The sequence below is a fragment of the Podarcis filfolensis genome, assembly GCF_964270895.1.
Source record: "Podarcis filfolensis genome assembly, chromosome: 3".
Taxonomy (NCBI): domain Eukaryota; kingdom Metazoa; phylum Chordata; class Lepidosauria; order Squamata; family Lacertidae; genus Podarcis; species Podarcis filfolensis.
Genome location: NC_139606.1, coordinates 62,289,703 through 62,317,509, shown reverse-complemented (window position 1 = coordinate 62,317,509; position 27,807 = coordinate 62,289,703). Strand labels below are relative to the sequence as shown.

The following is a 27,807-nucleotide window of genomic DNA, read 5'->3' as shown; positions in this document are numbered from 1 at the left end:
ACTGTAGCTCTTTGTCTCCTTGACATCTGAAGGGAGGGTGTTCCACAGGGAGGGCACCACTAGCAAGAAGGCCCTCTGCTTGGTTCCCTGTAACTTCGCTTCTCACAGTAAGGAAACCAGCAGAAGACCCTCGGAGGAAGTCCAGGCTGAGCAATGGGAGTAGAGACGCTCCTTCAGGTATACTGGGCTGAGGTACAATGACACCACACAATAATAATGAACACAATTCACTGCAATTTATTCTTTTATTACAGATAAATCACAACCAAAAAACTTAACACCACACAAAAATGGCATCATAACCAATTATTTTAAATTTCATCAACATTCATTTGCTATGTACATATTCTTTCCTCTGCAAAAGTGCAATCCAAAACTGTTTTGTTTTTTTTCCTTTTGGAAAAAAAGGCTTTTTTGACAAATGTAGCGGGGCTGGCTTTGTAACCTCACAACTTTGTCCTTGAATACCTCGTACAATAAAATCAGAGAGAAATGAACATAAACTTGCAACATGTCTTCCCATCAACAGAACACACTGACAGAATCACATGTTGCCTCAAACCTTGCTCTCAGAAATCCACCCATTTCATGTGTTAGTTATTAACAGACAAAAGCCACCATCTGACACTGTCTTAGGTAGACTTAACGGATTAGCAGGGCCTTGTTTGATTGTTGCCACAGAATCATACTAGATGAAGTCAAGCTCTACACTTTAGGGCTCTACTGGTGCTAAACATCTTAGGACTGCATGTAGATTTGCTGCGCTTTTCCCTCATACCATTTTAAATGTACTTTTACAACAGAGATGGACGCACCTGTTGCCCAATTCAAATTCCCATTAGTCCCAGTTTTGGCAGTGATCAGAGATCATGGCAGTGATCAGAGACTCCAATATCTGATTCCCAATGCCTTTTTTATAGCAATAGTAGGAACAAAACTTAGTTTATATCTGCAAGTGCCAAAAAAACCCAAACCCACCCATTTTCAACGTGTTAAGAGGTATGTGATAAACGAAGCTTTCTGTCATGTTTCTGGCATAGCTTTATCAATGTGAGTGCCTCAGTAAACAAAAGCTTCCTGATATTTTGCGGAGAAACTATATGGGCATGGAATTTAGGGGTCTGTTTTCTCACTAAAACAAATAATGGATGAAAAATAAAGACTTCCCCGATGCAATATAACCCAGGAGTTCCCAGAGAGGCCTTCGCTGCTCCCTTGCCATGAAACTGTCTTACCCCACAAGGCAGCTTGGCCACAGAGCATGAGAATCGTAGCAGAAGATTCACAGTAACTCTCAGCTTCTGAAGAAAGGATTGCTTACCAGGTACAGAAACGTGTGCATCTTCCTTGAAGGCTTCTTTTGCCAGATTAGTGCTGCTTCCTATGTGAGGCTGGCCAGGCCAAAATAGAGCAGGTAAGGAGCCACTGCTTACCTGACAGGCATTCCTCCCATCAGGATGTGTGAGCAGAGTGGCATGAGGAGGCAGGTGAGAAGTGATGCCATCATGCCTTGCACTCTGGCTGTAACCTGGAGAGCAGTCCAGGCACCTTCTGCAAACCACCAAGTTGGCCATCGCTGCCTGGAAGTATTACATTAAGCAACAGAACAAGACAGCCAGGCCCATATTAACTCAAGGACAATTGCCTTAAAATATAGAATTTCATGGCTAAGCTGGTTTCAAAACAAAAATACTCTGATCATACTAAAATACAGTGGACAATTGTGCATGCTGTTAATATAAAACTGCTTGCACCTTTTATGTGCAACATGTTACTCACATTTGTTGCACATAAAGCCACTGGTACTTTTTGCTGGCAAAATTTGATATCCTTTTTCGCACAGGCCTCTTGGTTTAGCGCCTAACCTTTCATCTGATTAACACTGTGTCCTTGCAATTTAATTCCTGCAAATACTGGTTTTTTTAGATGGTGACACACAGAGTTATGCAGTGGTATCTCAGAAAACACTGAAATTCCATCTTTGAGGGTCTCAAGTGCCACTTTCCAGTGCACCCGGGAAGATGCATTTGAACAGGGTCTGTTACGTTTTCGTCAGTGCAATCGAAGTGTCCGTAAGAAAGCCACCGATTTAAAACAACAAGGAGTTAAAAACCTTACCTAGCCTTGGATGGGCTAGACCCATAAATTATGACTCCTCCTTAAAAGGCAAATTAAATCTGGTAGTATGATCTGCTTTACCACTTTCCGGCTGGAATATTAAAACTTAGCCTGAATCTCCCTTGTCATGGTCATCTGTAGTTTCAGATACCAACTCCTACCACTCTTGTGCCACCATTACCTTAAACTCTAGGAATCAGCAACTTGAGAGTACAATCTGGCTCCCCATGGAGTGCCACTTGGCAATATAGGTGCGTGGAAGGCCTAGGAGCTATGGCAACAGGGCCTCCTGGCAGTTCCTGTTGAGGAAGCAGGGGAAGTGGAGGTCTGGCACACCCTCTGTCCCCTCCTCTCAATGGCCGTTCTGTGAAGCTACTTACTGAGCACAGCCTTCTGTGTACAAACTGCAGAACAGTGAGGCTGTTTGCAGAGGTGTGGGCTTAAGCATGCATATAAAACATGCACATTAAGTGTAAGCTCAGGGCCTCTGTGAGCCGCACACAGATTTCTTGAGGGCAACCTAATCAAAAATGCAAATTTGGAAGGAGCTTCAGGCCTCAAATAGTGAGGCATACAATGACAGAACCGCCACCATTCTTCCCTTCAGATGCAGAACAGTCAGTCAGTGCCACATGATTTGAAATCCATCCAAAATGCCTAGCTGTATGCAGTATACAAACTGGAAGATAAAATCTGAAAATGCTTATATCCACTTCAGCTGAAAACAAACAAAAGCTTAATTGCAGCTGACCCGCCTTGATTGCAGTTGTTTTGACCTCTTGATTAACAAAGAAAAATATATATGAAAGTGAGTATTTTGGGAAGTGAGAATTCTAAGTAGCATTATTTTGATCCAAAGACTACATCAGCTGTTCAAACAGTCAGAGCTGTTGCAAGGACTGGACATTTTAATATTAAGCAGAAGCCTTAGTTTACGAGGCAGCGTACTGTGTGTTATATATTCACTTTATTAGGTTTTTGCATACTTTTGAGACTGTGTGACTCATTTTAAATCCATACTTGCCTTAAGTACAATGGAGGAGTCACATCTTTGCAAACTATATTTTGCCAAGCTACACAGTGTCTATTATGCAGTAGGGAGTTTGGGCTGATTAGATCCACTTACGGTAAATTTCATGGAGCTTAAGTGTGTATTCTCATGCACTGAGGTTGTGCCAATGACTTAGGATCAACCTTATATTGATGAACTGTGATTTGCTCTTCCCATGTCATTTTCTGCACCTAAAAACAGCTCAGGGGGTAGATCTGATCAGAGCTGCAGTGTACAAGGGGGATGGCTAACCCCACTCCATCCAAATAAAACACCCAGGCAACAATGTAGTGGCCTATGTGTTCCACCGGCTACAATGACATTTCTGCTAATTTACAGAAAGTAATTTAAGCTACTTCTCTTAGGAAATTATTTTATGAATAATAGTCCCATAAAGTTTTCAAGCAGATCATCCATTTTCAATATCTGTTCCAAAAAACAAAATACTCCAGACAATCAGAATTTAAAAGATAACATATTCCCTCCTTTAAAAACCAAACATCTTGCACAAAATCATAAGGAGCCTATGATAAGAATTAAAATACTATCATCATGTGAAATTTTTGTTCATAAATCTCACTGGTTTTGATTCTGAATCTACTGGGAATGCAAAAATCAATCAGTTCATTAATTTCACTTTGGATTCCTCAACCCAATGCTAAATTACAGGTTTTACAAGTTAAGTAAAAATGCCATTTCAAAATAGGTATCCAAAAGTAGAAGTCAACTGGTTTAAAATAAAGTAGCATCTACCTTCATATTTTAGCACCACCTAGATCATGGCCAGGGTAAACAAACAAGCAAAAAGAAAGAAAGAAAGAAAGAAAGATGGAATTTAATTCCATGCACCCAAGGGGTCTTCAGGGCACTACTACATGACAAAGTGCTGCAGTTTGTTATATGGCACAAAGACCTGTTAAAACAGAAGCCCATTCTGTGATCCAAAGATGCTCTTTGGAACCTTTAGCCTGCCATTCCAAGGCATCCCAGCTGATTCCACAATTCCCATTTACACATGAGCCTACACACAATCTTAGGGCATGCTTACACCAATTCTAGTTATTTTTTAAAATGGGATGTTTGGACAAACCCTGTACCACTGGTGCATACCAGCTTGGCTCGAGTGAAGGGTTATGTTCTTTAAAATGTAGTATTTCATTTAGTTAATCTACCCTACAGGAAAATTCAGGCATCCGAGTGGACCACTTTAAGCAACACAATCCATTTGGTTTGTACCTCATTTCCTACATTTGTGCAGTAAGAGACAAAAGGGTCAAACCAACCGATGCACGGAACCTCTTAATAACAGGTTTTGCACTGAGCTCAATAATCCTTCTGAGAACCGCAAGATTTTTTTTTTAATGCTTTCAAAGAAGCTGAACTAATGCAACTAATTAAAATCTCAGTGTTTGTTTTGGTAGAAGCAACTTCCCTGACTACTAGAATTACAATGTTAGCAGAAACAGTATGATCTGTCAGTGAGAGTAGCTCCGATTATCAAATATATACTCCAGGAAGACACTATGCAAAAATAAGGGGGGTTGTTTTTTTGTTTTAAACAGTGCATTTTCTGACATAGCATTACATTCATTTGTCAAAGTTTTAAGTTCACCTCATCAGACAGAACCTCAAAGTATATGAGCTAGCACTACTTATACTATCAAGACAAGATCTTGCTCCCAGGGATGACGGTAGCAAATTCAGCAGGGAACAACAACGTGGGAGTTTCTCTTACGAAAGAGGCAAACACTGGGATCTCATCCAGCCTGACCACCAACCTCATCCAGACACAGCAAATGCACAGAGTGGATCTAAGGGTAAGATGTGAGGCTTTGTGGTTTAAACCATGGAGAGATTATGCCAACTTGAGACCCTTCAGAATGCCTCTTTCTCTTCTCAGTGGCCCACACATCACATTGGGATGTGGAGTGTATTTGAGTGCATGGGGCCAGGGCAGAAATAACGACAAAGAGCTCCTTAGCTAGGAGGTCCTATCACCCTGTTCCATAGATAATATTCCATCCATCTGTAAGGACAGTCATAGGATTTTCCATCCACTTCTTTGAGCCATTTATGAAGATCTCCCCCTTCCCTCCAAATCTACACGTACAACAAGAAAAGAAATCTATTTGGAACCAGTCGCTGGTTTCTATAACTTCTCTCCATGTCTTGAAGTTACTCTGCCCTAATTAGAAGAGAGTGGTGTTCCCCCCCTCCCTGCTTAGATGAGCGCAGAGAGCGAGAGACAATCTGTTGCCCCATCCCTTGCCTTCAACTGAGATCATGGCAAGAGGACCACGGTTTTGATGACACATATCTACATTAGGAACACATGTACACAATCACACAAAGCTGCTGCACTTTCTTTCAGTTAGAAAAAAAAAATAAGCCCCCTCCCCTCCCCCTCACAGAACAGATCTTATAAAAGATATGTAAAATAAAGGAACAATACTCATAAAATAGCTATTACTATGGCAAAGCTTTTGTCAATAAGCCTCCAGAACTTTAAACGACGAAAATGGCTTCACAAAATGGTAGTCCAAGTTTCCGCAGTGTGGGCACTGCTGAACATTGCTGTATTCAGAGAAATACTGCATTCCAATACGTACATCTATAACAGGTTTCCCACAGTGTTTACAGTTCAGTCGAGCCTGGAAGAGGGTGTGGGGAGGCAGGGAGACAAAACAAGAGATGTCTCAAAAATCATTTACTCGCATACAATTCAGCCAGGAACTTGATACAGATTCTCACTTAATTCTTTGCACTCAGGCAGACATGTGTGCCCCAGTAAGTGTGAATAGCATATATGTTTGGAGTCAGGCAGGCATGTGTTTCTTTTAAGACTTAAAACAGAGGGTTGTTGTTTAAAACTGTTTTGCCTACTTGTGCAACAGAGAAGTAAAGACATATTTGATTAAAAAACAGCAGAGGGTGGTATCAAAAGTTGCCATTGCACTTGTGCAACAGACTTCTGCTTGCACAACAGAAGTTACTCCTCCTTTCCTCTCCCCTGCAGCTCCCAGCACACCCTCAAACTCTGCTCCAGGGGGTTGGGGGGACCCTCCGGGGCAGGTTTGGGGAGGGGTGCAGGGATAAGAGAGGAAAAAGTAAGTTCTGTTGTGCAAGCAGAAATCTGTGCATGCAGTGCTGCATGCAGCCCAGAAACACCGAAAGAGAAACTGTGTCAGGATTTGTTTTGCGGGGGTTTTCCAACAAGCTTTCTACATATGCCTACCTTTCGTACTTGAAAGGCTGTGCATCTATTTTGTTTTCAGGTACATGTGCCGAAATACAAAGAAATAAAGTAAGAATCAGTCCTGAGTAGGGAGGGATTGGAAGTGCCTTTTTATGTATTCTGTCTTAGTCTCTGACCTTCTTGTTACCAAGATAATAAATCTATGGGCCCTTTTCAAGCATTCAGCTGTATAAAAAGGAACAAGGCAGGAAGGAGGGACCCACTGATGCAACAGACTCTGCCTCTCCCTCATCAGAAGGCTTTCAGGAAACCCCCATGCATAACATATATATAGTGGTTCCTTGCATCTTTTCTAATTATTGCCGCCCTCCCCTCTCCCCCACCCCCGATGCATTTTATCTAGATAAATTGAATGGAAATCTCAAGTGTCTTACTTTACCGATCAGAAATCTAACTCTTCTTCTTTTCTGCCTAGTTAGAGATAAGATAGAAACTGTAATTCTGTATACTAACCTGACAACAGGGAGACGCTGCTAGAATATCATACGTGTACATGGTTCCCAGTTGATGCCAGCTTCCATCCCACCGGGACTTGCACTTTATGCAGATAATTTTGTGAACTCCTTCTAAACAGTCTACACAAACAGCATAGAGGTGCATGAGCCTTCCTGTAAAGAGGAAAACAAAGATTTGGTACTCTGAAATACATTTTTGGTAAGAAAATGCATTCTGAAAACGTTAGGTATGTTCCTGGGTACAATAAACGAAAAAGGGGAAGTTCCAGTTTCCAGACATTTCCAGCTACCGCTCCCCAAGTACTTTGGAACTGCAATAGCGAAGTATTTCATCCATCTATGGTTAGTTTGGCCATTTTATAGTGGCAGATCTTAGGAAATTTTTGAGAAAGACAGAGAAAGATCCCATGTTCTACTTGTAAGAGACGTACACTGTGTGTGTAGAAATGAGAATGTGGTAGCATCCTGAACTCTAGAATGTACTATCATTTATTTATTTTTTGCTGTTTTTAATATTGTATTGTGGATTTTATACTTTTGTGATAAAGGCACTTTTCTTTCACCAAGTGAAGAAAAACCTCCCTGAAGCTCATTTTTGTGCCATATATAATATCTAAAAAAATATAATGCAAAGCTGCCCTTTTTAACTGTGTATGTTATACAACAGGTATGTTTCACAACAGGTTTACCAAATTTTAGGCCTGTGCTCTGAAAGTACCTTAATAATTTCTGGAAATTGTACCTAGATGCATGTATCTACTTAGATGTATCTACTGAGGTACTGCAATAATTATATACATATAAAATTACTGAGAAATACCCAGCTTTTGGCACATATAAAGGAACCCCTCCGTGCTCCTATTTGGCATGTTAAATAACGGGCACATGAAATCTCACACGCTACTTTTCCAAAAATATATGAATAACATGAAATGTTATTCTCACATCCCACTTTTTATTCTAGAATATTAACGACAGCCACTGAAGTTAACAAGGGAAATATAGTATCTTTGCCTATGGAGGGGGAGGGAGAGAGACACCGCTTCAAGAGGTTGAGAATTGTTAAAGTGTAGATGGGAGAGAAACTAGGCGGTATAGTAATAAAACTTTGCAAGATTATAAATGGCCTGTAAAGGCAGAGAGAGAAATGATTTTCTGTTTTGAAACAGTGGAGTTCATCCTGTAAAGAAGGCAGGAAGTTAACATAATCAACAGTAACTTGCAGAATAGGTGGAATTCATCATTGTGTACCATGGTGGCTATTAGCATACGAGAAGGTTAAAAGTTTATTGTAGAGTTTTAAAAGTGACCAGTCATGGTAGCCCACAGAAGAATTGATTTAGCCAGGCAGGTTTACCTCGGATACCAGCAGCTCTAGACTAGAAACGGGGAATAGACATGCCTCTGAAGTAGCCTCCAATTCCATGATGGTTGGCCGCTGGCCACTGGCCATGCTGGCTGGGGCTAACAGGATCCAACCGTAACTGGCAGGCCACAGATGCCTCAGCCCTACTCTAAACAAATGGGGGATGTCTACCCTGAGCTTGTCCTCACTCTGAGCTTCCTAAGGCCCTCTGGTTGGACCTGCTGAAGACAGGATGCTTGCCTAAATGTAGCTTTGCCATGATTTAGCATGGCTATTCTGATCTGATTATGCAATATATACGTTGAGAAATTCCATGACTGGCATAATTTGATAGGTCAGTTGCCTTTCTGTCTTACGAAAATTTCACCAAGTGAAGAAAATAACAGAACGGATTTGGGAGAAGAGGGAGGGGGCGTTGCACTGCAAAAGTGGAACGCCTTCTGTGAACAAAATGATTTCCTTGGCTAAAACCCATTGAGTGCATCCAAAGCTTGGAACCTACATATAAGCCTTTTACACAGTGGACTATAAACTATTCAAAGAGTAGCTCACACTCTGACTGTTAGTAAGCAACAGTCTTAAAACACTGGCCAGAATGTACCGGTGAAGTAAAAAAAGAGAGAGAGAGAGAGATTTTTCAAAATATTCTCATGAACTGGGTTTTGTAGGATTGTAGTTCTCAACCTGCTGGTTCCCCTACAGCCAGTCCCACCAGCAGCAGCCACTTCCTTGCTTTGCTATTAATCGGCAATTCCTGACTTCACTACCACTGTGGATTGTTCAGCAGAGGTTACTCTCTAAAAACAGTAATGTGAATGTTCAGATCTAAACATTTAATATTAGAATATTAATTTATGATTAAACATTTAAAAAATGCAAGCATTGAAGTTGTCTAAAATTAACTCTGCAGAAAATATGTTTAGCATTTATGCTACAAAAGTAAATCATGTAGATCAACAGCACTAAGAACCAACAAGTGAGCATGGTGTAGTACAGGCTTCCTCAACCTCGGCCCTCCAGATTTTTTTGGCTTACAACTCCCATGATCCCTAGCTAGCAGGACCAGTGGTCAGGGATGATGGGAATTGTAGTCTCAAAACATCTGGAGGGCTGAGATTGAGGAAGTCGGGTGTAGTAGCTAGCACGTATGCCAGACTACGATCTAAGAGACCAGAGTCTGAATTCCCACTCAAGCATCAAATGCATTGCATGACCTTTGACCTTTCTTCACACATCGATCCAAACCATAGTTGTACATGGACATAATGCACCCTCCCCTTGTTCTCCTCCTCCCGCGTGGCCAGGAAAAGGACTTCTGTGGAGATTAGCTTCCATTTGAAGGAAGAGCAGCTCCTCTTGTAGTACAAACCAGGAATCCTGACTTACTAGAAACTTTAGTAAGTTTTGAAACAAGCCAAGTTCAATCCATGGATTATTAAACTGGCTTTTTTAGCTAACCAAACTTTTAAAACTAATTATGTTCATCACCTTGAGCCCCTTGAAGAACAAAATCATGGAAGAGAGATGTAATTTCTTCCAAGCTGCTATTGGTACTACTACTACTACTACTACTACTACTATTATTATTATTATTATTATTATTATTTAGCTGCCATGAACATCTGCCAAGTTAGGTTAGTATGAATTAATGAAATAAAGGTCTTACACAGATGTCCTGGTTGGGCAGAACAGAAAATCATATAAGCCCTTAGAGAAGAGAAGTATTCAGGAAACGCAAAAAGTATCCCACTGACCAAAAAGTATGCCATTTCTCCATACCACAAAGTCACTGCTTTAGCTCAGTTCCAGGAAATAAAAGAAAAGCTCAGACCACAAGAAATGAATCAATCTGTACATGGGCTGGGTGTGTAAATATAGAGAAGATTCAAATGTGAAAGCAGGAAAGTGGTGCAATGTCTATACAATTCCACCCAATTCAGAATACCCAGGTTACTCAAACCCTATCTTCCTTCTGGAGGCTGCCAGTGTGCCCCACCACTCTGGCCACTCCAGACGGGTCCAATTCACAAACTATTTTGCAATCCTCTAAACCAGGATTGTGAGCATGCTGCAAGAGTAATCCTTGTGAGCAGATTTCATGACATACGAAGTGGGTGAACTATGGTTAACACGCAACTTCAAACTATGATCTGAAGTAGTTTTCAAACTCTGGTTTGAACACTGCCCAACGTAGATACAGGGAACCAGAGTCACAATGAACTAAAAACCACCACCTCTACCTTCCTCCTCTCTATGAACACGTAGTTGAAATATTCTCTGAACTTTCATATATCCATCATGGCATACCACTTCATTCTTCTTCTCCTGTCCCTAACCATGTCATTTTTCACTTCTTTTGCAGGGACATTCCACCCCACCCCCAGCAACTCTTCTACCCATATCACTTCATCCCTGGCAGAGATCCACATGTTTGTGAGCGTAAATAAAAGTCTGTAATTGAGGGCTGAGGCCTAACAGTAGGCAGAGAAAGAGCAAAGCAACCCATATTCCTTTCACATACTAGCCCGACTCAGGTGTTAAGAGAAATCGGAGAATATGGCACATGAAAAGGCCACTGTCACAACACTAGATCCACTTTCTTTCCATCCCTGTAATCCCTGTTGTCCTCAACTGTATGAAGCAGAGGAGCCTCTCAAGGAGACAACCCATGTGATGTCGAATCTTGAACCCCCTTTCTGTAACAAGGACTTTCACAAGTAGAAGCAGCTTGCCCACTTCAGACTTGTAACTAGCATGGACTGATGGAGATAGAGATGGATCTAACATCTTCATCCCCGTGTTCCCACTCCTGTGTTAACATTCTTCCTTTTCTCTTACACCTGAACAAGTATAGAGCTTCTCTGCAGTTAAACACAGTTCCATGGTAAGGTATATTTCTGCCAGAAATCGCAGCACAGTAAATGAGATACAAATTGCAAAGTTTTCATTAAGAAATGAAGCAACCCATACCTTGAAGGTGACAGGGAACATCATATTCAATTTCATCATGTCTTGATGGGCTAAGAAACAAGGTTCCATCCACCAAAGGAAACTGTTCAAATACTGGCAATGCCCTGTGGCATAATGCACAGTTGACAACATTTCGGTGACTGGCACTGAGCGCTGCAAGAATGAATTTCCGTAGATCTTCTCCTTGACCAACCTGGGCATCATCTTCCATCCGAACATGGAAAGTGTTCAATTTATGCCGGGGGATGTGAGCAAGAAGTTCAGATAGGTCAAGCCTCCTCAAAAACTGGACAGGGGCATCAAAATGTCCCGACCTATGTGCTTGTAGCCCAGATGCCCCATAATCAAAGTGGGCATTCCGGAACATGCCGCTATTGGCCATGTTCTTCCTGTGAGGTTCTAGATGAATCGCGTTCTTCAGAAATTCTCCTAAGTATCGTGAAGAGCGAGGCCCACTGAAATGTGTGGGGGCAAGGACAGAGTAGCCAGCGGGAGGGGACTGGCCTGGAGAACCACAGGGAGAACGGACTGGGTAGCTACTGCTAGCGGTGCCTTTCTCTTGAGAGTTCTGCCGATCCATCGAATGCCGCCGCTGGATATCGTGGTTTAAACCTTTCTGCGGTTTGTTGGCAGGTCTGCACTTCTTAACATCTTCCGAGGACTCCGAGGTTGACCTCCCAGTGCTCTTTTCGGACACAGACTTCTTCTTCTTCTCGTCTTGCATCCGTTTTACTTGGTACCAATCGGTGTCTTTCTTTAAGTGGCCTTGTCCACACCGGCAAGAGCAAAAACGAAAGGCGAGATCATATCCCTTCTTGGTCCACATGTTTTGTCGACACTGCTTCTCATTCCAACTCCTTGCTCTCCCGATGCAATTGAACTGGGCCAGAATGCTGCTCTCCCATTCATAAAAACACTGAAGATGCATCCAAGTGCTGTAGGGACAATGTTCATTGTTGCATACCACTTTCTGGTAGTCGTCTTTTTCGAGGTCAACAGGCCGTCCAAAGCTACATATCAGTGGGGTAGCACAAGCAGCTTCTGCAGGACAGAGAACAGATAAATGTATCAATTGTATTGTATGCAATCAGTATCTGCCATTGTTATTCAAAGGGTTCAAGAACAAGTTATCCTGAGACAATCCAGGGCTTCTGGTACACAAATGAAGCTGCATGAACACACTGGTACTATTCTACAAACTGAGGAATGTGTAATGGGGGGATCCATATCATTTCAAGGAAGGGAGATATCAAGCCACTTAAAGTATTTTTCCGTGTATAAGACAATGATGGGTGTCGTCTTATACATGGATAGTGAATGCAGAGAGGGGACGTGTGATTAATGGCAGCAGCAAGCAGGCAATTGGCAGCAGCAATTGGGTGAGTGATTGGTGGATACAGCAAGACCTGTTGGCGATTGGCTTTGGCTGTGGCAACTGGGCAGGCGATTGGCAGTTATGGCAAGGCAGGCAAACAATTGGTGGCTGCAGCTAGGTGTACGATTGGCAGTGGCTGTGGCAAGCATTCAGCAGTGGGGGGCAGGCGGGTGAGCAATTGGCGGAAGTGACCTCCCCCACCCCCCAAAAAAGCTAAACAACTTAATTTCTTAATTTTGGGTTTTAAAAAACAGGGGTCATCTTACACATGGGGGCATCTTATACACAGAAAAATATGGTATGTTTTGCTCTCGACAGTGACTAAGTGAAAATTCCACCAGAAGACACCAGGAATGTCTTGTTTAAGACACCAGGCTCAACAATTATTTATTTTATTTAGGGTGTTTATACAACCCACGCTGTAACAAAATTCTCAAGATGACTCACAACATTAAGTAACATTATCAATTGCAACACTGTGTTCATTGAATTAGTAACAAAATAATTTAACAAGTTCTGTGTTGCATTGCTGCCTAAACATAATGCATCCTTTATAAAAGGACCCACAGCTCATTATTTCATCCTAAATGTTTTTATTTTAGAGCCCAAAATTAATCAGAAACAAGATTAAACTCTGATTGCTATCTTCTCCAAACTGTGCATGTCATAAAGAAGTTATTCAATCAAGCCATATGGGTTAAATCCACCTTTTAAAAAACTGTGTCTACGACTAAGCAAAGACAAGCCTAAGAGTGAGAAGATGTTTTCAAGCTCTACAATACTAAAAACAAAACATGCTTGTGCATTCCAATGTCAGAATTTCCCATGGCCTTTAATACACTTGATGAACTTCAACCAGCTGTTCTAATAAAACACAGATTTCCAACAGTAAAAGTCTTTGCAATTTCACTTTCAGAAATTAGACCTCCTGGTGTGAAGAAAATTGTACCTTAGGAAGACTAAGAGGTATGAGGAAATAATTTGAGTTAAATATCTTGCATAAAAACATAAGGTGGCTAGCTCAGGTTCTACTAATTCTTCCAGATCGAGACCATAAAATCCACTAGCACCCAAGTAAAAGAAGTGCTCAGAGAGGAAACACCCCTTTTTATACAGTCCTTGAAACTAGTGAACCATTGCAAAGTTGGCAATTAAAGAAATCCAAATCAATTAAATTTGCATATGGCTCAAACCTAGTTTTGCATAGGTGCCCCAGAAGATATATTCTTTCCTATGCGAGATAAAAAGAGGAAATGCCTCTTCTAAGATTATCCATACAACTTGCAATTTTAGAAACATTTGTATACAAAATAGGGGTTTTTTTAATTTTTAAAAAAACCAGCATTTCCTGATTAGTTACATACTTTAAGTTAAATTAAATGGCTCAAACTTTCAAGTCATTTAAAGCGATCCATTTGATATAATTAATAAATTAATTTCAGCCCTACTAGGAAGGCACAGCAGATCATATATTATTTAGTAAACTTTTTACAAATGCAATTCTATACATGTTACATTTAGTTCAATGGAACTCCCAGGTTGCGTATGTATACTATTCAATAAAGACTGGTAACACCCACTTTTGCACCATGGGAATCAGCATACTAGCCATGGGCTAATGCGGAACGCATCCCCAAAAAGGTTAGCTATCCCTAATGGGCTACTAACATAAGTTTGACCAAACTGCAGGAGGCAGGAGTGCCCGGCGTACTTTGGTCCATGGGATCACGAAGAGTCAGACACGACTAAACAACTAAACAACAACACAACAAACCCCTAATGGATCAGACTGCCATGTTCTGAAACCTGTAAACTACCCTCATCTCAACTTGAAACAAAAGCAAGTAACTGCATTTGCTCACATTCATTCTTTGCTCACATTCATTGTTGCCTCTCCTGTTCCTCTTCTCTCACAGTTTGTTTTCTATGCATCTGTGACTGAGAGAGATACGTACGTGTAATTTGTGATAGAGAGACGGGAGAGATTTGTGGTGTTTATGTTGGATGGAAACAGAGCAAATTAAAGAAGACAGTAGTACCTCAGGGTAAAAATTTAATTCGTTCTGGAGGTCCATTCTTAACCTGAAACTGTTCTTAACCTGAGGTACCACTTTAGCTAATGGGGCCTCCCACTGCCGCCGCACCGCTGCCACACAATTTCTGTTCTCATCCTGAAGCAAAGTTCTTAACCTGAGGTACTATTTCTGGGTTAGCGGAGTCTGTAACCTGAAGCGTCTGTAACCCGAGGTACCGCTGTACATCTATTTAGGACAATATATATATACTGGGGAAGAGGAATATATACTGGGAAGAGGAAGAAGAAAAAGAGGGAGAAGAGGCAGAGGAACCAGAGGCCAAATTGCAAATATGCGCTGGATTATGGAGAAGGCTAGAGAGTTCCAGAAAGACATCTACTTCTGCTTCATTGACTATGCAAAAGCTTTTGACTGTGTCGACCACAGCAAACTATGGCAAGTTCTTAAAGAAATGGGAGTGCCTGATCACCTCATCTGTCTCCTGAGAAATCTCTATGTGGGACAAGAAGCTACAGTTAGAACTGGATATGGAACAACTGATTGGTTCAAAATTGGGAAAGGAGTACGACAAGGCTGTATATTGTCTCCCTGCTTATTTAACTTATATGCAGAATTCATCATGCGAAAGGCTGGGCTGGATGAATCCCTAGCTGGAATTAAGATTGCCGGAAGAAATATCAACAACTTTAGATATGCAGATGACACAACCTGGATGGCAGAAAGTGAGGAGGAATTAAAGAACCTTTTATTGAGGGTGAAAGAGGAGAGCGCAAAATATGGTTTGAAGCTCAACATTAAAAAAACGAAGATCATGGCCACTGGTCCCATCACCTCCTGGCAAACAGAAGGGGAAGAAATGGAGGAAGTGAGAGATTTTACTTTCTTGGGCTCCATGATCACTGCAGATCGCGACAGCAGCCACGAAATTAAAAGACACCTGCTTCTTAGGAGAAAGGCAATGACAAACCTAGACAGCATCTTAAAAAGTAGAGACATCACCTTGCCAACAAAGGTCCGTATAGTAAAAGCTATGGTTTTCCCAGTAGTGATGTATGGAAGTGAGAGTTGGACCATAAAGAAGGCTTATCACCGAAGAATTGATGCTTTTGAATTATGGTGCTGGAGGAGACTCTTGAGAGTCCCGTGGACTGCAAGAAGATCAAACCTATCCATTCTTAAGGAAATCAGCCCTGAGTGGTCACTGGAAGGACAGATTGTGAAGCTGAGGCTCCAATACTTTGGCCACCTCATGAGAAGAGAAGACTCCCTGGAAAAGACCCTGATGGTGGGAAAGATGGAGGGCACAAGGAGAAGGGGACGAGAGAGGACGAGATTGTTGGATAGTGTTCTCGAAGCTACCAACATGAGTTTGACTAAACTGCGGGAGGCAGTGGAAGACAGAAATGCCTGGCGTGCTCTGGTCCGTGGGTCACGAAGAGTCGGACACAACTAAACGACTAAACAACAACAACAACATATATACTGGGGAGAGAATATCAAACCGTGGAAATAAAGCGGGGGGGGGAGGAAATAATAATGGGCCACCTTTGGAAAACTCAGCTTCATAATGAAAAATGAAAATGTCTCCTCAGATCTGAAAGCTATACACACATTCATTTCGTGTATATTACCCGTAGTGTGTTATGGAGCAGAGACAAAGAAACATGAAAAGGTTAAGAACAATGAAACATGCCCTGGAATGAGCAATGCTAGGTACATCATTAAAATAAAGAAAAACTAATAATTGGACCCAACAAAGATAAAAAGTTACAGAGCAAGTGGGAAAGACTGCAAAGTTGAAACGGACACATGCAGGGCATGCGGCAAGAGAAAGCTCAGGTTGATGGAGCAAAAGCAGTGCTGGTATGGAAACCCTGCAATATTAACAGACCATGGCGACAGAAATCTATGTGATGGATGGACTACTAAAACTAACAGCAGGGTTTGTGTGGATGCAGCAAGCAAACAACAGAGAGAACTGGAAACAACTTGAAGAGGTGTATACCCAAATATACAGGTGAGATGCTTTAGAAGATGTTTGATGGAGGGAAGGATATATATGTTTTCTGTGTGCATGTGAAACCAAGGGCTGTGCATGTATGTGTAGTCTGATGCAGTCAGATGTAGTTGGGCAGAGAGGGAGTGTGGGGTGTGTTTGTGTGCAAGAGAGAGGAAGTTTGTATGCATGGGCGGTGCATGTGAGAGAGGAAGACATGTACCTGAGGTAATAGAGACATATTTGTGTGGTTGTGTGTATCTGAAATTGCTTGGTGTGAGAGACATACACACAGAGAGATGCATGTGTGACTGCATGTGCATGCAAGAGTGTGGGGTGTGGCTGCCTCGTACATTTTCCCTGGTGCAGGGAAGGCTGCTTTTTGCTATTCAACAACAGCATCATTGTGTGTGCAAAATCAGTATCCTTTCATCTCCACAATCAGGACCAGCAGGACATAGCTGACTTCCCATAGAGTCCCTATGAAGTAGGGGCTGGGGGTAGCAAAGGAGCAGTGATTGTACTGTAATCTTATTTATTTCTATGCCACCCCCCCAATGGTTTTAATAAAATCTTGTCTATAAGGTGTTGAACACTGTTATTTTATTATGTGTATTATTAAAAGTTTTATTTTATTTTTAATCGTTCATAACAAATCCAGTAGGAAAGGGAAGAAGGGGCTTGGAAGAGGGATGGAAGAGGCATTTTAAATTTTATCAAGATACGAGTGGTCCTAAGGTACAAAATACATGCGACATCAAAATTGCATAAACAGATTTTTTGCTGGAAAATTGTATTTCAAAAAGAAGCCACATTAGCAACTGGCCACTCCAGAATCTGTTAAAACCACTGAAAACTGCCTAGCATGCAAATAAACGTAAGCCATGAACTATGAAATCTGATTAAAACATGAAGCCAAATTTAACATGAAGCCAAGTTTAAAATGCTTACAAGTGTAGAACTCCAAGCTGCCAGATTCATGTTTAAATCAAGACCTCAGTCACTATGCAGTACCAGAACACCTCCTAAGACCACAATGCAGAACAGGGAAACAATTGTAGCCTGCCTAGGACCACATTTAAACTGTTCTTCAGTTATATTTTAAAAGGTATTCACTTTAAACCATTTCTCACTCCAGATTCAGCACCAAACCCAAGTACATGTGCTGCTCAGAAAAAATCAACACCAAGGCAAAAAAAAGTTAAGGTAAATGATTCCTGGATGGTTAAGTCAAATGCGACTATGGGGTTGCGGCACACTCATCTCGCTTTCAGGATGAGGGAGCTGGCGTTTGTCTGCAGACAGCTTTCCGGGTCATGTGGCCAGCATGACTAAACCGCTTCTGGCGCAATGGGACACCATGACGGAAACCAGAGTGCACAGAAACACCGTTTACCTTCCCACCGCAGCGGTACCTATTTATCTACTTGCACTGGTGTGCTTTCGAACTGCTAGATTGGCAGGAGCTGGGACAGAGCAATGGGAGCTCACCCCATCGCAGGGATTTGAACCGCTGACCTTCTGATTGGTAAGCCCAAGAGACTCAGTGGTTTACCTTTACCTCACCAACATCACACTCTAAATTGTGTAGACTACTAGAGGGGTCTATAATCCCCATTTATCATACCTGGTGGCAAAGGGACTATGACATATTTTGCCTGTAAGAATGAGACGGGATGAAGGGAAACAGATTCAGATGAGTCATGTTTCTTGCATCTATGCATGTTATTAACACTCAGTATGAGGACACACTTCTTCTAATGTGTGGAATGGTGGGAGACTCTGTTCAAGACTATGTTTTGGACATTAACCCCTGGGAACACAATAAGGTCATAGTTTCTTTACACATAGCCCTGACATCTGATCTACTTAAAAAACTGCCAAGTACTGGGGTGGGATGGGGCCAGAAAACTACACAGAGATGTGTTCTTACAAAATTATGAAGAAAGCCTAATATGTATCTGTAGCATCCTGTAAGAAAGGTGAATAGAGATTGATTTTACATGTCAACTATGCAGTAGCAATACAAGAGGCTAGATAATGATGTAAGTCAAGCAATCTTCTTACAAGAGTTATTCAGAAAGGATTTGTAGATAATATGAAGTGATATTCAACAGAAAAAATAGCTTTAGATTGGCATATAAGTTGGAAGCAATTTTGTAACATGGAATTCAGAAAACATGCAGCTCTCTGAAGACAAGGAAGCAGTGAGCTCTGGAATTTAACATTACACTATTCTTGTCTTGAACTCCTGCTTCCCAAATCTATCTCAGAACTTCCAAAATAGGTGATCTGAAGATTGAAGTAAATATTCTAAGAATTTTCTTTACCACCTTTGTTCATAAAAAGCCAAGTCTTACACAAAGTAACACTCCACATACCTGAATGATCAGATATAGCTTGCAAAAAGGTAGCAGTTGCCCATCTAGCATAAGGGGAGGGAGATTATTAGACAGTATAAAAAGTGTGTGCGTTCGAGTGTGCAGGTAAGAACATTGCTGTTTTCACTTGGTACCTTTAATGTTAGATATTTTAAACTGTTGTCATCTGCCCTTTGTGGTGTTAGGTTTATACTGTATGACTCAATAAATTAGACTTAGTCGAAACTGCCATCTTCCCAAAGAATGCTGCTGTTCCCAAACCACAGCAGCTGCCTGATCAGATTCTTGCTTATCTCTTACCACCAGCTACTGCTTCTAAAGTAGTTTGTAATCGTTCAAATATAAGTAATAGAATTGTGCCCAAATGGGACTTCTCCTGTTTTGCTATAACTTTAATCAGGATGTTAAAAAAGCACACAACATTTGGGCAGTTTTTTCAGGAATTGTGTCAAAAGGACAGCAGAAATATTAGTTCTGTGATCCATGATTGTGACCTGAATAGGAAGCCTTGCCTCTCTGTAAATGGACTTGATCTGCTCTTAGTGCAGTAAGCAGCCAAGTCTGAATGGATGCACAGGATTGTAGCATCATCACATCCAGTGATCTGATTAGGTGGGATCACATGAGGAGAGTGAAAGGGGGGCAGCTACTGAGGCAGCAAAAGGCTGATAAACTGCAAATACCGACCCAGCCATGGAGGCTAAAGGTAAAAACGATAGATTTTCAGGGTCTCCCAAATCACTACTTTTGAGATTAGAAATGAGAAACATTCAGCTCAGCTTTTATAACCACAACAGCAATTACATCTTTGTACAACAGCTATGAGGTGAAATATAGTACGTACACGAGCTCTTAAAAGAGACATAGTAAAAGGAGCAGCTAAGTACAGGCCTAATTAGGTAACACATACATTACAACTTGCAACAGCAGAGCTTTTAGTAACTATAAAGTGACAAGCAACTTTTTAAATGTTGCATTAGCCAAATCCCCTTCAATCAGATCACTCAAAAAACTCAAAACAGGTTAGTGCTTGCACAGGAGCTCTAAAAGCAATCAAGCTTCTATAGAAAGAAGGATGAATGCAAATGTATTCCATTTACAACAGTAAAAAGAAAACAGTTCTAAATGGGGTGTATTCAGGTTAAACCAAGTACTGCTGTCAATGACAAGTATTTGGTTCATCCACGTGCCTCTCTTCTCCAGGCCAGGGGTAGGGAACCTTTTTTGATCCTGAAGGTCAGATTCTATTGTTGCCATCAATCCAAGAGAAGGAGGCCAGTGATGGGTGGGGTCCAAAAGTTGGTTGGGACCGAAGTTTGCCAGACAGATGAACCATAGGCAGACACTCACACATCTGCACACACACCCTCACACACACCCCATCAGCAAAATCTCCAAATGGGCAATGCAGGGTTAATCTATTATTATTATTAGGAGGGTTAATCTATTATTATTATTACATTTATATCCACCCTTTCCTCCAAAGAGCTCAAGATGGTATATACACTTTCCCCCTTTACATTTTATCAACACAAAAGTCCTACTGCCAAGAGCGGAACAGATCCCAATTTCCAGCTTTTGATTTGGACCAAGCACTTCTTAGATGCCCACACAAGCTTTGCTACCAGCGCTGCTTTATCTCTGATCTTCAACTCAGATCCACATTAACTTACTGCTGCCCTCTCCTCTAAGATAGTGACCCAATGATAGCTGTATCTTGAGCAGGAGATGGTTCCAAGTCTTTCCACCTTGCAAACAGGCAAGCATGTGCACTTATATACACGCACCCATAATTAACAGTACAGTTAATACTGCTTCTTAGCATCCCAGCCAGAGCATGAACTGCAACAGGGAATTTTGGTGCATCCTTAGCACGTTCCTTACTGCCCATATATTGAGAGAGAAGGATTAAAAGCTGCATGAGCTTCTTCTGTCCAAGTGACAAGGAACAGTGGATGGATTTAACAAGCCGGCATATACTCAACTCAAACACCACCTCAGCTTGAACCTTCTCGTGTATGAATAAGCAAACCATGATTTAGAATTGCTCTGTACTTTCATTTTCATCTGCTGGCTCACCACTCAACTTTGAAAGTTCATTTCCATCCCCATAGTACAACAGCCTCTGGAGGCAATTCTGGGAAGTACTGTATAATGAATACAACATTTTTTCAGTCACTTACAGGAACGGATCCAGAGATAGTTTCATACATCGCAGAAATCAGCCCACGTATGGCCCAATGTCTAAGCAATCACGGCCAACCCTCCATGGCTGCCCAGCTGTTAATCATATGACATCATCTGACATCAGGGGGCTCCAATCCCAAGCAAACCAAAGCAGCTTGCATTCAGCACCCAATCTAACAGTACCAACGGCAAACCATGCTTGCTAAGGAACAATCAAGAGTGAGAGCCCCACACTTGCAGAGGGACAATCAGGAGCCTTCACTCCGAATTGAAGCAGCAACAGGCAACCTTTCGTCTGTTGATGGCTGCCTTTCTTCAGGAGTAGTATGTTGGGGACCACATGCTGCGGGCAGGACGAAAGCCAGCAGTGGGTAAACCAGAACCAAAAGTGAATCAGGTCACCCCATCTCTTTCTACTCCTTAAAGCCCAGCAGGCTGCTGAGGAAGCAACCAGGAGATCTGATCTGAGTGCTTGTAGAAGCACAGACTTTTAAAATTGGGTCAAAGGCTGCATGTTTTCCACCCTTGCTCAAAAGCAGAGAAACAGTAACAATAATTAAGTCAGAGAACTGTAAGATAGCACTGAATGGCATTTCAGGACAACCTTGAATGCAGCCTATATAAGGCAAACGTTGCAGGTCTGGGGTTGTTTTGTTGACTAGCTGAACAAACAAACCATACTTGTCAGGGATTTGTAACATTTTGCAATGCTGATTAATATCAGCTAAAAATGGCAGCTTCTGTACAACTATGAAGAAATAAAGCAAGTCTCTGCTAGCAGACTTCATTCCAAATTGGTCCAACACATTGGTAGAGCCCTCTCATGTACCTATACCACCCCTGAAAAACATCAAAACCTCCATTCATGTGGAAATCAAGGTGGCATGCTATCTTTATACATACAGAAGCTTATAAAGTGATGTGGGGTGTTTTCAAACACCCAATACCTGAATACTGAGTTGGTACAAAGCCTTGAGAAGACAGTATTACATGCTGAAAGTCGCGTGTTTGAATTAGCTCTCAGCCAGTAGAATAGGAGTCCAACTACTCTACAATTTCATTCTGTCTTGCACGTTTCTTTTAGTAGGGGCTAGTTAAGGGGATTTTTTAAAGGCAAGGGCTGCAGCTGAGTGGTAGAGCATCTGCTTTGCAGACAGAAGGTCCCAGATTCATTCCTCGGCCTCTCCAGGTAGGGCTTGGAAAGATCCCTGTCCAAAATTCTAGACAGCCACTGCCAGTTAATGAAGAGAACATTGAAGCTTGATGGATCAGTGGTCTGACTTAGTATAAGGCAGGTTTGTATATACCTAGGTATGGTATATATGGCAGGACATGGGCTATGTGACCTTCTAGATCAGGCTTCCTCAACCTCGGCCCTCCAGATGTTTTTGGCCTACAACTCCCATGATCCCTAGCTAGCAGGACCAGTGGTCACAGATGATGGGAACTGTAGTCTCAACACATCTGGAAGGCTGAGGCTGAGGAAGCCTGCTCTAGATATAGTCAGACGCCAACTCCCATCAACCCCAGCCAGCATAACCAGTGAGCAGGGGGTATGGAAGTTGTAGTCCAGGAACATCTGGACTTCCTCATCCCTCACATATGGACAATCGACAAAGTCATTATTTTTAAAAAAAGAAATCTACCCAATGTATATTTTAAAAGGAGATTCAACTCCAGTCGAGAGGGTTTTAGCAAAAGAAGTTGACAACACAATATACTTCTACAGCAGCCATGAACATTTCATGAAGATCTAAAAGCTTAAGACAACAGCAGTGACAAGTTATAGAAAACAGGTTGTGCAAAAGTATGAGATGCTGGTTGCATTTGTACGTAAAAATGAACCAGAGGTGACTATTTTTGGCCCGAGGGCCACACTGAGGATTGTCAACACTCCAAGTGTGATATGCCAGCCGTGGCCATGGCCAAAGCAGCAAAAACACGCAATCACGCTTGTACATACATATACATATGCACACACACACAGTCACTCATGTGCACACACATGTGCATGCACGTCCTCATGACACACACAAACACTAAGGCAGGCAGGCAACACTGTTGTTCCTCCCCATTACAGTTTAACCTCTCCTCCCAGCTTACTGTTGCATTAAGAAGAAAGCCCTCCATTTACTCTTGTCTTCTTCTTTTCCCTCTGGTGCAACATCATTGCAACATATTACAGCTCAGTAAACAGAAAAGAGAGCCAATTTTTGGAGGGGTAGCAGGTCACCGGCCAGATATTATCCATGGGCTTGCCACCCCTGTGATAAACCAAGAATCTTGGCTTTTAAAAACCTTACTGGACTTGAGTTGCAGGCTAACGCATGCAGCACAATTGCTCCCACTTCCCTTCTTTTGAATGTGTGGGTAAACAAACCAGGAAGGGTATAATTTAGTGTTACATCCAAATATGGGATCCTAGTTTGTTTCTCCCTAACAAGCTGGTGGGTGGGTAGCCAGCCTTGCACCAAGGTTTATTGTTGGCTTACAAATCTTGGGTTGTTAATGGAAAACAAACCATGATTCTTTTTCCTGAAAGAGCAAAGTGGGAGCATAGACTGCATATTAAGTATGGTTTATTAAGTCAAGGTTCTTGATTTATCATTATGTACAAACATGTACCTTCCCTTTTATAACTTAACAAGTTAATGGCTCATAAAACAGGGACTGAAGCTCATTGCAAACCTATTCTAAACAGCAATCTTTTGTTAAGTGTAATACAGTATAGTACACATTACAATTAAGCCTGCTGTAGTGTATAGTAACTTTGGCTCGGTTTGTTGCTGAGAAGACTACTAAGGCAAATGCAGGGCTAGTTCACACAGTATGCTCACCACTTGATGGTGGTAAACAATCGTTATAATGTGCACATGTGAACGACCCATCAGTGATCACACACAACAGGTAGAACTTCCATATTATCCAAGACACCATGATTTCTCTTTTAAATAGCATCAGTGAACACATTCATTTGTGAGTTACCAAGTGTTCTGTACTCCACTGATATGCATGTCTGGATTCCCCCATAGTCTCATTAATCTTAGCAGATCTGAATACCCACAAGTGCTTTAACAATGCAAAAAATATTCAAGGTGAGTGAGCATGATGTAGCGAGGAATACAATGCCAGGCAGAGGTTAACAGTTTCTTTGACCTCAGGACTCAGCTGAAAATATATCAGGGCCTGAAGGGTTCCAGACAATTTGCATTCACCTGCTTCTAATCTTCAATCAGATACTTATTTTCATACTACACTATACACTTAACTCTGAAATTCTTACCTGCAAATTTGAGCCAGTTGTTAAAAAACTTAATAGGAGATTTTTCTACACCATGATAGGAGAAATGTGCACACATGTTTTTATTTACTTTTTTATAGGAGTACAAACCACAATCTATTTTTTAAAACACTGTAGCTTTAGGAAATGCTTTCTGATTCATGGTGTGTGTGTGTGTGTGTGTTTACTCTTTCTTGAAGCTTTCTGTGCCATTTAAACATTTCAAATTTATCTAAGCCACTACAACAGACAGCAAGCCTTGTAGAATCTGCACACTGGAATTGTCAGGAACCCAGAAGCATACAGCAAGCATCACACCAGTGTTTTGATGACTACCAGGGAGCCTCTGGGCCATGTCCCAATATAATTTTGCTACAAAAACTGTAAGAAAATAAATCAGAAAAGAAATCCTATTAACATGAGAGCTAATACTATTGTAGGATATAGATGCTCCACAACAAACTAAGTACTGTTTGAAAAACAAATGGATTTGTGCCCCAAGTAGTGCAATAGATAGGAGGTGGAGGATGGGGGCAAGGACCACAGTACCTCCCTAATTTTTAGAAGCTTCAATAGTGTACAAGTTGCAAAGGGAGCAAATCCCACTCCTGCTCCTCTCATGTTCGCCCACTCACCCACTCTCTCTACACACTCTTTTTGAAACATGCCAGCTTGAGGAAGAGGAGCCAAAGTCTGGGAACATATCCTTATTGAGATGCAAAAATAGCCATCCTTACACACATGCACTATCAAACCTCATCCAAATCTGTCCTATATTTAGCGCAAACTATCGGGTTGCTATATTTCATCACTAGTGGGCATTGTGCCAAAAGCTACTCCTGGTGACTGCAAATTTTCTGGTTTTGTTTTGCTGGAAAGGGCACTAATAATAACAACTGGAGACAGCAGTTATTGTGCACATCACTGTAGTAGGCAGGAGAAGCAAAGCACAAATTCTTCCTATTTCCTTCAAACTCCTAGAGATGTATTCAACTCTGGTCCTGCTCAGAGGAGACCCACTGAAATGCCGTTAATTATGTCCATTGATTTCAGTGGCTCTGCTCTAAATAAAACCAGCGTTGAATACCAACCGTATTCTTAATGTTTTAAGCATGTAAATAACCATGTCTGGGTGCAGAAGTTTTACATCGCTGATTTCCAAACTTTTATTCATGGGTCTAATAGTTCTGTTTCTTTTTACAAACACCACTGAACCAAAGCAATCCAAGCACCCACCAGTACCTTTCCAAAGAAGAAAATTCACCTACAAAATAGGCATCCCATTCCACTCAAACCTGAAGGACTCACAATGCAATATCATTATGGGCACAACCCTCCCCCCCTTCCACCCAGGACCTACAGGGAAAGGTCAGGGAGAAGAGAAAGCAATAGCTCCTGTTCATTACAGATGTTGGTAGGTATGTATAGAGAGATCAATGGCACAGTGGCAACTGAGCCACACATCAGTCCTGCTGCAGATATAGGAGTTATTTAATCAATCACTTGTTCCCAGCAATTCAAACCATGGTACAATGAAGTCAGCTGGCCAAAAAGGCTCAGCAACCTGGCTAAAGCTTGAGGATCAACACCAATTGCTCAGAATCGAGGGCATGTTCAGAGTGGTCAGCTAGGTATGCACACTTGATAATCATGGACAGGATCTTTATTTATACAAAAAATTCTACCCTGCCCTATTAATACAAATCATTTTTATTCTGCCCTTCTAATGCTTATTCAGCATTCACTGTCTAACCTAGTTACTCGGCACCTAATATGTTTAATAACAGTAAGGGGAGCGCTGCACAGCATGCAGATGAGTGGGGCCTCTCTCTCCCATGCCTCAGGTAACAGATACTGATGGGCAGGGACGCCCATGATGGTGAGAGAGTCAGGACTAAACGTATGGACACGGGAATATCTACCGACCAGTCTTATTAACAAACAGCACCCCAGCATTTGCACATTTCTTTCAAAAGAACCAAACGATTCCGGCTGTGTTAAAACAAAGGCCAGCTGCCGAACTGCAGGCCTCGGAAGCGGGGTGCGCACGTGTACAGCATGCTAGTAGATGTTAGGCCACTTCCCCGCACCTCCCGACTTCACACACACACACAGCCTTGCACGAGGATGACTCAAATCCATTCATGGCGAGTCCGGCACCTCGGGCCCAGCAGTGTCTCAATACGCCACGCCGGGCATGGGAGCCGAAAAGGCAGGCCAGCCTACTTTCGGTTCCAAGCGTCAATCGCAAGCTTTTGAAAATAAATAGAGGCGGAGGGTGGCCGGGATAGGGACCTGTACAATTAAGGGAAGGAGGCACGGTCTCCCAGTGCACGCTTCGGAGCCATGTGCATTTGCAAGCCAGGCGAGCGCGGGCAGGCAGGCCGCGCACGCACTTGCGGCCGCCCTCGGAGCACCGGAGCAGGGCCCGCGCTTTCCTTTCGCTCGCCCCCCCCCCCCGGTCTTTCTTTCTTTTTTAAACATCCTCGGACTGCTGCGCCATCGAAGGCCCGGGCAGCTTCGCAACTACTAGGGCGCCGCCAGACAGAGTCCGCCCGCCCTGCCCATCCGCAGGAGCAGGAAGGAAGCGAGCGAGATGGTGCGCGCAAGAGGGAGAGAGTGGGAGAAGTTGCGCGGCCGCCCGCGCCGCCTGGCCGCCCCCCTCTCGGCCTGCCCGGGTGCCTACCGTTCTTGGAGTCTCCCGGCGCCGAGCCCGCGGCGGCCGCCGCTCCTCCGGAGCCTCCGGCGCTGCCCGCGGCCGCCGCCGGCCCGCTGGCTCCCCCCGCCGCCACCACGGCGGCCAGCGCTGCTCCTCCGCCCGCCGCCCCCGCCGCCGCCAGGGCTCCATTTTCCTGCTCGTCCCCGCTGCTGTTGGCGCGCTTGTTCTTCTTGCCCTTGCTACTCTTCTGGTTCGGCATCGCCGAGGGAGGAGGAGGAGGAGGAGCAGCGGGTCGCGGCAGCGGGAAGCCAGAGAAGGCGGAGAAGGCGACGGTGGCGGAGGCGGCGGCGGCGGCTGCTGCTGCCTCCCCTCTCGCTGTTGCTGCTGCTCGGCTGCTGGGCTCCGCCACCGACCGCAGCTTATTGCAGCTCCATTGTCAGGCGGAGGAGCAAAGGCGCCCTCCCGCGCGCTCTCCACGGCCCCGCCGCATGCACACCCACCCCAGCTGCCGGGCCGCGGGAAGACGCGCGAGCGAGGGAGCGAGCGGGAAAGGCGTGTCTCGCTTGTTTTGATTCTGCTGCTCCCCCCGCCTGCTCCGCGGCGCTCCTTTCCCCGCCCGCCGCTGCCTCCTCTTTCTCCTCCTCCTGCTTCTCTCTCGCCTGCCAGGCCTTGGTGAC

The 27,807-nt window shown here is 42.9% G+C and overlaps 1 protein-coding gene across 1 annotated transcript; it reads right to left on the bottom strand.

The window, feature by feature from the left end:
* Positions 1 to 226: 226 nt before the first annotated feature.
* Positions 227 to 27,807, bottom strand: HECA (hdc homolog, cell cycle regulator). Its single transcript, XM_083607785.1, has 4 exons — positions 27,158 to 27,807; positions 11,217 to 12,257; positions 6,879 to 7,033; positions 227 to 5,820 (listed from the first exon to the last, which is right to left on the bottom strand). The coding sequence occupies exons 1-4, from the start codon at positions 27,387 to 27,389 to the stop codon at positions 5,656 to 5,658; spliced, it is 1,593 nt and encodes a 530-aa protein (XP_083463911.1). The 5' UTR covers positions 27,390 to 27,807; the 3' UTR covers positions 227 to 5,655.